Genomic DNA, 14940 nt, shown 5'->3' with positions numbered 1-14940 from the left:
AGCGACAGACAGACAGAAGGACAGAGGTACAGTATGAGGACAGTATCAGGCAGAGCGACAGACAGACAGAAGGAGAGAGGTACAGTATGAGGACAGTATCAGGCAGAGAGACAGACAGACAGAAGGACAGAGGTACAGTATGAGGACAGTATCAGGCAGAGCAACAGACAGACAGAAGGAGAGAGGTACAGTATGAGGACAGTATCAGGCAGAGCAACAGACAGAAGGACAGAGGTACAGTATGAGGACAGTATCAGGCAGAGCGACAGACAGACAGAAGGACAGAGGTACAGTATGAGGACAGTATCAGGCAGAGTGACAGACAGAAGGACAGAGGTACAGTATGAGGACAGTATCAGGCAGAGCAACAGACAGACAGAAGGAGAGAGGTACAGTATGAGGACAGTATCAGGCAGGCAGAGCAACAGACAGAAGGACAGAGGTACAGTATGAGGACAGTATCAGGCAGAGGGACAGACAGACAGAAGGACAGAGGACAGTATGAGGACAGTATCAGGCAGAGCGACAGACAGAAGGACAGAGGTACAGTATGAGGACAGTATCAGGCAGAGAGACAGACAGACAGACAGAAGGACAGAGGACAGAGGACAGTATGAGGACAGTATCAGGGAACAAGGAGAGCCAGAAAAGGATCACCCGAGGCTAAGAGAGGAAAGAAGGAAGGGAGATGAGAGAGAGGCGCGAGAAGAGGACAGGAGGATGAGGAGAGGCTGTAGCCTAAATGACAACCTCTCCACCTCTCTCCCTCCCCCTCTCTCATTCCACCCCTTCTCCCTGCTCTGTTATTCTGCATCTCTCTATCCCAGCCCCCATCCCTCTCTCCCTCCCTCTCTCTCTCTCTCTATCCCAGCCCCCATCCCTCTCTCTCTCTCTCTCTCTCTCTCTCTATCCCAGCCCTCTCTCCCTCCCTCCCTCTCTCTCTCTCTCTATTCTGCTGCTCTCTCGCCGACCTGCTCAGACAGGGGTGAAGAGTTCAGGCGCTTCAAAGGCTGCAGTGTGGAGCCTGCGTGTCATGCGGGAGCCACAGCAGCCTTGCCTGCAGACTCCACAGACAGCTGCTGCTACAGTTGATCCTAGACCAGCTAGCTTGAAATAGCTCGGCCTCCCCGACAGTCGCAAACTGTGGCTACGTCTGACTCTAGACCAGCATGCTTGACAAACAGCCCATAGGGAGGGAGCCAGCTCTGGCCCCTATAAACTGGTCCTAGACAAAACAATTTGGACTGCAAGTGGCAGCTGCTGCAGCTGATCCAAGGCTAGTGAGGCTTCTATCTTAAGAAGAAGCACAGTGACGCCAATTGATTGGCTCTCTATAATTCAGTCAATCATTGCAGTGCATGAAGCTAGCCACCCAGGAAGAAGACATATATCAAAGGGCTAAAGGAAGCAATAGCAATACTGCATTTCCTAACCTATAGGTAGTGATGGGGAGGGAGGGAGAGAGAGAGAGCATGTGTGTGTGTGAGAGAGAGAGAGAGAGAGAGAGAGAGAGAGAGAGAGAGAGAGAGAGAGAGAGCATGTGTGTGTGTGTGTGTGTGTGTGTGTGAGAGAGAGAGAGAGAGAGAGAGAGAGAGGGTGGGAGTTAGAGAGGTCGTCTAACGGGCACACTGAGGGGGCATGGCGAGGACACTGTCAGAGCATAGAGCTTTAGATAAAGTGATACCGGCCCAATGCCAGTGTTATGAATTAGAATGGTGAGTTGTTTGCTTAAAGAATGCAATAGTTTGCTGATAGGCTGCTGCATTAAGCTACATTACATACTGTACATATATGAATGCTGTTGATCTTTATATGAAGAGCATTTTTTTTTTTTCTTCTCGTTTTTTTGGCCTTTTGCCTTTATTGGATAGGAAAGTAGGTAGACAGGAACGGTGGGAGAGAGAGGGGATGACATGTGGCAAAGGGCCACAGTTTGGATTGGAACCTGGGCCGGCCACAGGAGAGACTAGGCCTTTGTGGTAGGCAGTGGTGTAGTCTACATGATACTCAGGTATACGCAGTGAACACCCACTAGGAAAGCTCCAAGATTTTGAGTATACCCACTTAAAAATGTGCAAGATACGTAACAAGAAAGTCTTGTAGGCAGAACTTTCACTTCAGAGTTTGTTTAGCAAATACCAGGTAGAAAACTGCGGGGGAAGGCGATTTTGTCCAGAGTTCCATGACTATTTGTATTGTAGGTAGAGACATAATAGTGAGTGCGTTTACATGCAAACAATAAACGGATAACTGAGAATAATCAGTTTATGGCAATAATCTGATTTCTGCGTTTACATGCACTTTAATAATCCGACAATAGGAAAAACCCGGGTTTACATGATTCAGTCAATTAGTCGGATTTCTCTCCAGAAGGCGGCGGTAATTCCGCAATAAAACAACAAAAGAAGTTGCAAAATGCAAAATCACATTTTCATTACTTCTTTGTCCGGCTCGGAGGATGGTTTAGTTGAAAATTAGTTTGTATCTCGTTGTCTAACTAGGGAGGCGTCGCTTTGGAAGTGTGAATCTGTCATATATTTCCAACTTTACCAAGCATAGAGCACAGAGTCAGCTGGTTATGCTGTATACAATTGCAGAGAGAAGACCGATTATTGGCCAGAAACCCAGGTGTGTTTATCGGTTTTCTCTTAACCCGTTTATGACTATAAAACGGATAAAGCTTATCGGTGTATGCTGTTTACATGACCACCTGAATAATCAGGTAACTCCAGAAATCCGCTAATAAACAGTTTATTGTGTACAAGTAAACGCACTCATTGAAACTTTGATCAAAAGAGTCATTCTTCTACATTCTTTAATTGTGTTAAGTTTTTTCGAAATTAAATAATAATGAATACTATTCCATAAATTGTGTTAACTTCTTGTAAATGAAATAATAATGAATAATAACAAAATAATAACCACAATTGATCAATTTAATGGGGATCCCCTGGAACCCCCTCATACCCCCCAGCGCATGGAAACATATCTCACTCCAAGCTGGAATTTACAGTATAGCCACTAGTACAAAAAAACACTCCACTACACCACTGGTGGTACGTGGCGCTCTACCATGTGAGCCACCAGGGTGCGCCCTCAAGAGCAGTCTGGACATTTCTGGTGAGGCTATAGATAACTTATGAGCATTATCATTCATTAGCTAGCTTTCCTGTAGAAGTGAGTCTATGGCGTGGTCATGGTCATGTGCGAGCAAAATGCAAAGTGTATAAAAGGGAGTCCTTTCAGTCAAAATTCCTGCTCGCTGAGGCCTATCCATTCATTCATTCATTCATTCTCATATCTCTATATATCACAAAGCAATCTGGGAAGCCAGAGTCTATCAGTCTGATGACTCATAGGACTCTGGGACAGACAGCCGTTATGTCAGGTTTCAGCTGTATAGTGGAAGTCTGTGCCAACACTTCTGCTTCCGTGCGCCGTGTGATTATTGTTTCCAGTCTAACTGACGTGAGAATGGAGTTGGAGCTGATCCGGCTGTAGGTCCAGACGACATTTTGGCTGATAATAATAATAATAATAAATAGCTGCATACAGGATGTTGTCAGACTGTAAACAATGACGGAAGGGGCGGGACGTCTGCTCTACAGCGGAAACCCCGACATACCGGCAGTCTGTCCCAGAGTCATATTAGTCGTCAGACTGATAGACTCTGTCAGACTGATAGACTCTGTCAGACTGATAGACTCTGTCAGACTGATAGACTCTGGGTGCCCAGATTGATCACAAAGGCCCTGCTTCACTGTTCAATTAGCGAGGTGAAGAGCGTTGTAGAAGCCAGGGGGCGGGGCCTGTGAAGGGCTATTCCTAAGGAATGTGAGGAGTGAGTTGAGCCAGTACAGAGTGTGACTTCACACCTATAGTGAGGGTAGCTGGGTGGTGGTGGTGAGTGGGTGGCACGGCTGTTACCCACAATCTGCCAGCCTGCCGGGGCACCACCTAGGGCCCTGTGGCCCCCCCTCCCCCCTCCCCCCTCCCTTCCTGTGACGCCATGTTCCCCTTGCCCTGCAACACCAGTGCCCATCTGCTGGTGCACGTTAGCCACTGGCGCCAGGGACTATTTAGCCCGGCGTAATTAGCCCCCAGACACCAGCAGCCTGGTTTTAAAACAGATGTGGGGGAGGCAGCGCGCGAGCAAGGCGACTCAACAACGCCACCAAGCAACATTTGATAAGGAAGAGAGAGAGGGAGAGAGAGAGAGAGAGAGAGAGAGGGAGAGAGAGAGAGAGAGAGAGAGAGAGAGAGAGAGAGAGAGAGAGAGAGAGGCAGAGAGAGAGAGAGAGAGAGAGAGAGAGGGAGAGGGAGAGAGAGAGAGGGAGAGAGAGAGAGAGAGAGAGAGAGAGAGAGGCAGAGAGAGAGAGAGAGAGAGAGAGAGGGAGAGGGAGAGAGAGAGAGAGAGAGAGAGAGAGAGAGGAAGGAGGCAGAAAAGAAGAAGTGACCTAGTTAAAGGGATGATGCAACTCATGTTACAGCACAATGGGCAGTAATGATGACAACCCCACTTGCTCCGACTGTCCACTGCCATGGTCGAGGGAGAATGAGCTGCAGAAATTCAATTAGGCTATGTCTATTTGCTGCGCTCGCTAGTGAGAATGAGGAAATAAGCAGTTTTTAATAGGCAAATAGCGGTGTTGTGAACAAAGAAAAAAACGCTTGCCTCAACTCCCCGATGTGATTTTCCTATTTAAATGTCCTCAGTAGGTCATTGTGTGCTGGGGTTGACCTCTAAGAGGGGACAGAGAAAGGTTATGGTGCAGACGCCCTTGAACCTCCTGACCATAATCACACGTGACTCTAACGACATTGACCTTTCCCTGGCGCGCTCTCTAGCACCCCCCCCCACCCCATCAGGGTCATCTGAGGGTCCAGACTCTTGTCAAGGCTGTCACTCCAGACAGCCCTCTCCATCTACCGCCCCCGCTGTTGCCATGGCAATGGACGGCACTGTGCTCCGAGGACTGTGTGAGGGGGCAGAGGGAGCCGGTGGACGGACGAACGCTGCAGCATCTTTCCCTAACCCGGGTCAACCCTGCACTTGCAGCGCTAGTCTTTAAGTGACGGGGGGGATAAACGCTGGCCATGCCGCTCGTGGGCTACACAGACTAGCAGGATAACGTTAGCGTTAGCGCAGGGGCTGGAAACAGCAAAGAGGTAGGGAGAGAGAGAGGGAGGAGAGAGAGAGAGAGATAGGGGTGATGAAACAAAGAACAAAGGCGGGGGCAGTACAGTGGAGGAATTACACACTACCCACATCATTCTCTCCCTCTCCACACACAGACACACACACACGCACGCACACACACACACACACACACGTACGTACGCACGCACGCACACACACACACCAATATCTCATATTTGCTTCCTGTGTTGTTTGTAAGTACTAATCATGTCATCTTTGTCTTTGTGAAAGGCGCACACAAGAGCACATGCACACACAGGGAAAGGTGACCTGGGGGCAGGCAGTGGAGCAGCACACGTGTAGCAGCACAGTGCTCCCAGGCTGCATGACTCACTCTGAACACCAGTACACCCGGGCAGGCAGAACAATGGCAACCGGTGTGAGAGGTGTCTGTCAAAGCACGCGCGCACACACACACACACACACACACACACACACACACACACACACACACTGCCAAAGGATGAAGAGCTGCCCCACTGCACCACCCGCACATTGCCATTCAATGCATGTACACTGCACATGCATTTGTGGGCTGCACAATTTCAACATACTAACCACTCCAATGTCCAATTCCAAAACGGGCTGTAATTATTTATTTATTTATATTTTATTTTACTTATTTATATTGGGGGCTGTACCAAATATCTGATCTAGAGAGCAAATAATATATTTTTTTTTAGAAAACTACATGTTGAAAAACATACACAAACTGCAATCAATTGGAAAAACAAAGATTTTTGTCTGCATATCATGTAGCTGTAGCAGCTAGCTCTACTGGTACATATTGATACATACTTGAGCAAATAACACTTGATTTGCCTGAGTGACACACTCCAGCAGCAGCCCACAGTGGACAAAACACCTGTCTGCAACACACTTGAACTACACCCGACACTCACTAGTGTTTTTGGACAGAGGCTAAAATAAGCAGCTACTTTCATTAGCAATGACACAAAGCGTATTAGTAATTGAAAAGCAACAATAACATTTATACACTGCCCAAGTGCAGGCTGCAAAACAAAGAGCTGGGTGAAATGGGAGCCCCTGGCTGCAGATTTGTTACCGACCCGCTTGCTGAGCTCGAAGCAGAACGGCGTGAAGGCTAATTCATGGCGTACGGGAAGATGTCCGAGCGGGCCCTGTTGGGCACACGCAGGTTTTAGATGGGGTGCTTCTCCCAAATCTGTCACTGTTTTATCGTTTCGTCATCTGCCGTAGAACAGGGGGCAAGACAGGGTTGGGTTTTAAGTGAAACGTAGCGACAGACAGATAGACCTTGTGCCAATTGATGGCATCGTTTTGGAGCGGGACTTCAGAAAAGACTGCACAACATAAACAAGAAGTGACCCTCAGCGCAGCAGCCTTCCAACTAAAAGGCAGGCTGGAAGAGCTATAGATGCAGAGAGGGACGGAGAGAAAATGGAGGGTTGAGACGAGTGACCTGTATATCATCACAAAGGACACAAAAGGCTTTGCAGCCAAAATGTGGAACAGGGGCCTCCGAGAAACAAAGACTGTTTCACCACATGAGCTTTCCCCCACAGGTACTCTGTGACAAGCCCTCAATTTGAGCTTGGCGAGGTGTGCCGCGGTAGAGAACAACAGAATGCTTTGACGGTGGTCAATAGCATAACCTTTGGCCTACAGCTACAGCAGCTCCTATTGGCTGATCTGAAGTACCAAGAGATCACCAGCAGAACACATATCAATAAAAGAGTGCATGGTCTGAACTTACATAATGCATTCTCTCCTAAAACCACTGCTGCAAAGGTGCTGATAAATGATTTAACATATTTGAGTGCGTTCACATTTAGTAAAGTATTGTGTTTGTGTGTGTGTGTGTGTGTGTGTGTGTGTGTGTGTGTCATTGTGCCTGGGGTGTGGGTGGGGGCTGGTACTCCTTTTATTTCCTTTCTTTTGTATTGTATTGTATTACTTGTTTGTTACTTACAGTACATTTGGTTTCACTCAGATTTATGTAAATGATGTTGTTTGCTGTTGACATGGTCTAAGTTGTTTTGTTTGTGTTGTATGTAATTACTGTTCTGTTGTGCTTTTCTGTTGGTGTTAATTTGATAATTTAAAACAATTTGGTCACAAAAAAGTAAAGTATTTTACATTAAATAGAGAAATACTGTATATCCATTGAAAATCACCATGGATAAAATGGGTCTTATTCTCAGATTCAGAGGGATTATAAGACTCTGATGGAAGAGATTTGTTTGGGGATTGTGAATGCATAAGTCAATCTGAGGTCTGTGGAGCTAATTTGCTAATTGCTACACACACCATGCACACACACACACACACACACACACACACACACACACACACACACACACACACACACACACACACACACACACACACACACACACACACCATGACAAGCCCTACCTGAAAGCTTCATCAGCAGCTCAGAGGCCACCTTAATGTTAATATCCTGGCTCAGCAAGCTGTTCTTGGCCATGGGGCTTCCGTCCCTTGGCTTCAGGGGCCCGGGGCGCTCTATGGCTCCTGCAGCCCCCATGGGCCCGTCGTGGCAGAAAGCAGCAGGGAAGCTTGGCTGGCCCTGGTTCTGGTTCTGGTGCTGGCTCTGGCAGGCAGGTCTGGGGCTCAAGGCTTCTTCTGCCTTGGGTTCCTGCTTCAGGTGGAATGGGGACTTCAGTGCCTCCCTCTGGTTGGCCGCTGAGGTGAGGAAGACATAAGAGAGTTTAAAGGGATGGGAAGAGGAAGTGAAAAAGCATAGAGGAATGAGGCGAGCGAGCGAGACAGAGAGAGAGAGAGAGAGAGAGAGGGAGAGAGAGAGAGAGACAGAGAGAGACAGAGAGAGAGAGAGAGAGAGAGAGAGAGAGAGAGATAGAGAGAGAGAGAGAGAGAGAGAGAAGCCCCTTTTACACAGTCTGTGAAAGCCGCGATCGTTGCGGGGTCATCACGCCTCACCTCTTGTTGAAAAGTCACTAGGACGTCTCATGCCTTCTGGTTCTGTCCTTCACTAACGGGATTCTGGGCCAAAATATTTGATTGGTACTCTAAGGCCTACAAAATAACCCTTCAGCCAGAGGCAGAACTCGCCATCTTCGGCTGCTCGGAGTCCTCTCTACAGCTGTGCAACAGTCATTGACACAGGGCTCAACTGTCGCCAAAAGACTTATTCTGAAGGAATGGAAGTCCCCCTCTTCACCTTCAGCTTCTTTTCAGTTGTGGTTGACGGACATGATCTCTGTTATACGGATGGAGAGACTCAGGTTCATGAGGACCAACTCACTTAAAAGATTTTCAGCTATGTGGGACCCGTTTCTGGCCTACCTTGACAAGGTTAGGGGTGACGGGTGACTCGTCGCCCGGCTGGTTTCTCATGGACACCTTGCATGTTGATCCCATGCACAACATCTCTTACAAGCACATAATGCGGCTGGTAGCACCACGGTGTAATATTGAATGTTCCTACAGTATGTATTCATACAGTATGTACTGTATGCTTTTTTTTACTTTTCCTGTCTGAGCCTGTTTTTTTTTCATGTATTGTTCTAAAAGGAGCAAAGCTTCTGCACACCTAAAAATGACAGGTGCGCCGGAGGAGGGAAAACCCGACTGAGTCAAAAGAAAATAACTCCCGCACACTGTCTCCAAATGCAAAAGGTTTATTTAACAGAAAGAATAAAGTTTCGGTCCAAAGACCTTCATCAGATTCTTACAGAGTAAGAGGAGGGACCCAGTTATATAGGCAGGTAGACCTGTGTGTGGACCAATCCGGTCACACTACACCCTGGGCATCCTAATTGGAGCCAATTGACCTGAATTGGAAGGTATGACAAAGTCTGACATTGCCGTAGCATTAAAGCAAAAGACATTACATAGACATAGCAAAAATGCAAATACAATTCATTAGAAATGCCTATTAAAACCTATAGGAAAGACAAACATAAGCCCGAGTCACAGGGAAAGAGAAATAAGCTTTGATTCTGGTGGGAGCTAGAGGAGGTCCTCTAGCTCCCACCAGAATCATAGCTTGTTTCTCTTTTCTGACTTCTTCATACCTTCCAATTCAGGTCAATTGGCTCCAATTATGATGCCAGGGTGCAGTGTGACCGGATTGTTCCACACACAGGTCTACCTGCCTATATAACTGGGTCCCTCCTCTTACTCTGTAAGAATCTGATGGTCTTTGTACCGAAACTTTATTCTTTCTGTTAAATAAACCTTTTGCATTTGGAGACAGTGTGCAGGAGTTATTTTCTTTTGATGTATTGTTCTAAGAAAAATTGTAAAATATAATATTGAGGGGGAAAAAGTCACAAGGACGGAATGTCGTGTCATTTTGTTATGCCTTTCGTTCCACCACTGGAGGTACTAGTATCAGCCCTGAATTGACGTCTGTTTAAAAGGGTATAATCCTGTCTGTTTAAGATGGGAATCTCAGCTCATTCATTAAAAAAAACGACAGGAGGATTGAGGGGAAAAACCACCTCTAGATTGAAGTTGTACTATCAGAAATACATTAAAGTGGAGATGAAATATCGCACTAAACACACATCATAGCATTAATTTGCTATTTAGATATATACCACAATCAATAATATGTTATAAAAGTAAGCCGTTTCTATGACAACACCGTTTGTACTGCCCCTTTGCCTTGCATTCTTCAACTAGGGCGCGGCCATGTTTGTCAGTGTTACGTGCTGACGTCACGAACATGGACAGGCTAGTAGCCACACACTAGTTGCGCGCTGTTACAATGGAGTCTGAAAGCTTTGACGAGGTGGAAAGACTCACGGATCAGGTCGGAAACCCGATTGCATATGCTTTTGAGCCAGTAAGAGCAAGAGCAGTGGTAAGACATGCTCCTATCGATTCGGACGACGGCGGAGAAAGTGACATTGCCGAAGATGAAAGCCAGCGGATAGGGAATACTACGTGGTGCCGCTGCTTCGCTTGTATGCAATGCAAACCCATGTGGAAAGCGGGTGCTGCCAAGATGACCATATGGCAAACCTGGAGCATCTCATACAACAAGAGAACTGTATTACCAGCAATCCGACATTTCAGATGTTGTGTCTTGAGAGAGAGACGTCCTGGAGGTCTCAATGTTGTGCTTGCGGGATGTCCGAGCTGAGATATTGGAGCGGCCAATAAACAGCAGGTAAGCTAGCTACATTCAATCCTTCGGTTAATAGTTAGCCCACAAACCACACAAAACACCTCCACAGAAGGGTTTGATGAAAATTGATGGACCACAACTGTGCTTATAAAGTTAGCTTGCTAAAATGCCTGTCTTGTCGCAACCATCACTGTCAAAATGATGATCCCATAACCCAAAACCTGTCTATTTCTATATTAATTTTAGTCATGCACGTTAGAATGAATGAATGGAAATGCATTGGTTCCCGGGGAATCACTTCTCTCCAGCCCATACTAATATTCAGAGGGAGTGCATGGCAATACAAACATCTATATACTAGGCTTTTTCCCATTCAAGTTATGACTTCTAATTATATTAATTTGTTCAGTATACAATCAGATGTATGGGCATACTGTAGCTTTGACAGTGGTCCAGCACATACACTACACATTGTTATAACATTTGACATAATACTGGAGAATGACAGTCATGGTTATAGGATGCAGCCTTGTTACAGTACATCAGTATGCTAAGCCTGTTCTCTTTCTGTGTCAGTCTTTTCAGGCTGACAGCCTACAGACAGTTCACCCTTTGGTCCAGGGGTCATCTGGGAAGGAGGAACAGGTTTCCAATTCCAGCATGTGTCGTCAATGCCATCAGGAACATCTTCCCATCCGCGGAATACTGTGGATTTGAGTACTACAATGACTTGTAAAAATGTTCTCTCAGAATGACGTGAGCTATGAATAAATTGTTTTATATGATCCATATGTATGGCCTCTTTGAATTTCATCTTCCCTTTTCACTACCTTATCATGCATATTGTTCTGTTATTTTCTGTACCACTCATAACACTTGCAATGAATTCAATGAATACACAGATGACAACTGAATACATATAACAGTAAATAATCAAACGTATGTTTATTCATTTTCTCTATAACTAACAATGATACAATTAATGGTAAGTAATAAAGTGCAGTTAATTAGAAATGTATCAACACAAACATCTGTCAGAAAAGATCACTGCATGAGTGAAGATAGCAGCACTCCAAAAATTACATGTTGTACAACGCGTTAGCCCTCATTAAAAAAATGAAAATCTGAAAATTAAGATGCAAGACTTTCAGATTTTCATTTTTTTAATGAGGGCTAACGCGTTGTACAACATGTAATTTTTGGAGTGCTGCTATTTTCACTCATGCAGTGATCTTTTCTGACTAATTCCTGTAGCTGAGCACCCACAGCCAAGGAGAAAATTGACGAAGCGCACCTGCTCTACAGTACATCTCAATGTAAACATCTGTTTTGCAACAACTGTTGCTTTGAACACTGAGGGACATCTCGTTGCCAGGCAACATTTTTTTTTATTTTTTTTTTATAACTGCTGGAGTTTTAACCAATCCAACTGTGAAATTTGAACTCGAAATTCAAACAACAAAGCAATTAATGCATGGGAAAATGCTGGGCGATAAATCAAAAGCAATTTATATTGGCGATAAATTCATCAATACAATAAGAACATTTTTCAATATCTATATGTCCCTTGATAATGGAGCGTGTTATGAGTGACACTCAAACAGCCAATCAAACGGATAAATCAGTGAAGTTCCCACCTGAACATATTTATTACGGAGCTGCAACACTCAATTTCTGTGTTTTTAATTGTTGTGTTTACATCAAAATGATTAAAAGAGGAGAGCCGGCACTTATTGGGCAGAGACAAAATTTAACGTTTCGGCTAGTAGCCTTTTTTGTTGTTGAAAAAGGCTACTAGCCGAAACGTTCAATTTTGTCTCTGCCCAATAAAAGGCTTAGTTGAAACTGCCTACGGTGAGTGCCAGCTATCCTTGCCCAGCCCTAGGGCAATGTAGTCTGGTCAAAGGGCTTAGAGATTATTTGGAAATCTGCTCATGTGCTTAGCTATTGACAGTGCTTTGTCTGGCTTTTGGATTCCTCGATGCTGAGCGATGGTCACTGCCTTCTCTGTTGAGTGCTCCCTTAGTGCTGCCCGGATGGAGATCGCCTCGCAGCGCTTCAGTGCTCCTGCCACTATGTCCCTTCTGAAGCTGTAGTCTTTAGCCATCTTTACTGGTGCCACCACATACTGCTTAGCAGCCTTTGAAAAGTGGTGCTTCATCTGTTTCTCTCCTCCTTTAGTCTTTGCAGTCTCTCTGATCACGTTGTGGTTGTGGTCCAGTGCAGCTACTCGAAGCCGAGCCTCAAAGCTCTCTCTCATGAACTTCTTTCTTTTCGTTGCATACTTTGTGTAGAGGGAGTGGAGGCACTCAAGTTTCCCAGTGTGGATGCCCTCCGTTACTCTCTCCAGCTTCTTCAACAGCTGTTTGTCCAGCACCACATTCTGGAGATGTGAAAATGCAGCAGAGCTGGGATGGAGCCATGGCCGGAGGCTTTCCTCTTCACGGCTGTAGGGAGGGTGCTCACATTTTGTTATTGTCTCCCCAGAATTCCAGTTGTGCACGTTGGTGATGTGGTGCAGCACAGACATCCACTTCTCTTTCAGTTTGATTACACTTCCATCACATGTGGTTGCACAGTACCACAGGTGGTTAGTGATCATCCTAATCCACTCAAGTAAGTCCTCATTGTGGCACTTCAACAATCTCTTTTTCATATTTTTTACAATATGCCACAGATCATATTCATGTTTGATATTGCCATACTCCTCTCGCATTACTTTCTGGATAGATGGGTGGCAATCAGTTGCTAGCACAGAGATGGAGACTCCATGTTCTTCCAGCTTGGCAAGGCATCTTTCCATACCTTCAACCTCTAACCAGTAACTGTTTTTCACCTCAGTGACGTTCACAGTCTCCTGAGCTACCACCAGACCAGACTTTGTGTCAATCAGTGAGTAGGTGCCATATGATGCATTGTGACCTGGGCTGTCATACCTTGCATCGCCAGACACTACCAGGGATTCTTCACCTGCTGCATTCATTATTGCCTCATTGTGTAAACACCATTTTTCTTTTACTTCAGGAATGACATAGGCCTTTTGGATATTGAACCACTGCCTCTTGGAGAGGCTCTCCAAGCCAATTGTGTCACAGACCTCTAGGAAAGGAGTACACTCATTCCCTGTAACAAATACTGCTGCAGGTATTGACACATTGCACTCCATTACACCTCTCAACAGAGGCTGGGAACGCCATGTATAGCTGTGACCATCGATGCACTCTGTCTTTACTGTTATTCCAAATCCACTTTTTGAAAGTGTTGGACACTCCACAAGACATTTTCCACAACTCTCCCAGTGACACACAGTGAACAGTTTCAACAGCTCTTTTGTATATACAATGCTCTTTCTGTCTTCTGAGAGATTGGGCTCCTCATCTTCTATGTCCTCTACATCACTCAAGCTTTCCATTTCAATGTCTTCTTCACTCAGTTGAAATTCATCATCAGATCCATCTAAGCTCATGTCCTCTGCACTTTCCTCCTGGACTGACCCCTCACTGCTCAGATACACCTCACTCAGCTGTGGTGATGAAGCTCTTGGCTTTGGGATGTCATCCAACAGACTGAGGTCATCTCCTGATGTACAGTAGGAATGGTCATTGATGATTACCAACATATTACCTATGTCATCAGTGACTGTGCCTTTGCTCACAAATGTCTTTTGGTTGGCCTCACAGTTACTGTCCACTAGATCAGTCTGAGTACTGACATGCACCTGGTTGCTGCTGTCTTGACAGGCTTCCACCTCTCCTGTCACCAGGCCCTCCACCTCTCCTCTCACCAGGCCCTCCACCTCTCCTCTCACCAGGCCCTCCACCTCTCCTGTCACCAGGCCCTCCACCAACTCCCTGCATGCTTCTCTGACCTTTGGGGTGGGGGTGGGGGTGGGGGTGGGGGGTGTAGAATAGCATACTTAGTCAAGCCAAATTCTATCAAAGGACATCACTCTGTACAAAAGAGCTGTTGAAACCGTTCACTGTGCATCACTGGGAGAATTGTGAAAAATGTATTTAGTCACCAACACGCATCCAAACAACCTGTCATTCCTGAAGTGAAAGAAAAATTGTGTTTCCGCAATGAGGCAATAATGAATGCAGCAGGTGAAGAATCTCTGGTAGTGTCTGGTGATTCAAGGTATGACCACCAGTCATAACACATCATACAGCACCTACTCACTGATTGACACAAAGTCAGGGCTGGTGGTAGCTCAGGAGACTGTAAAAAACAAAACAGTTACAGGTTAGAGGTTGAAGATCTGGAGACGCCTTGCCAAGCTGGAAGAACACAACATCTCCAGCTCTGCCACCCATCTGTCCAGAGAGTAGTGCGAGAAGAGGAAAACACCAAGCACGGATATGATCTGTGGCATATTGTCAAAAGTATGAAAAAGAGACTGTTGAAGTGCTACAATGAGGAATTAGAATATATTATAATTGAATTACTAAATGTGACTTTGCTTACCATATTGTGATATACATTGGTATGTATTGAAACTGTCCCCTGTGACTTTTGTGATATTTACCATTTACCATATGATATTGATTTCAACCGCATCACCCAGCCCCAGTATACCCTGTTTGTTCTGTTCCCTCTCCTCTCCCCTCCCCTCCCCTCATCCTCTCCCCCTCCATCT

The 14940-nt window shown here is 45.7% G+C and overlaps 1 protein-coding gene across 1 annotated transcript in view; it reads right to left on the bottom strand.

Moving 5' to 3' along the window:
- Positions 1–14940, bottom strand: part of znf827 (zinc finger protein 827) — a gene marked incomplete at both ends in the record, with an annotated part of 107080 nt that overhangs the window by 30667 nt on the left and 61473 nt on the right. The window contains one exon of the mRNA XM_083656095.1: positions 7601–7891. Within this exon, the coding sequence (XP_083512221.1) occupies positions 7601–7891 (291 nt within the window). The remainder of the gene's footprint in view (positions 1–7600; positions 7892–14940) is intronic.

This window comes from Poromitra crassiceps, assembly GCF_964638095.1.
Source record: "Poromitra crassiceps genome assembly, chromosome: 19".
In the NCBI taxonomy this organism is placed as follows: domain Eukaryota; kingdom Metazoa; phylum Chordata; class Actinopteri; order Beryciformes; family Melamphaidae; genus Poromitra; species Poromitra crassiceps.
This window is presented reverse-complemented; position numbering and strand designations above follow the sequence as displayed.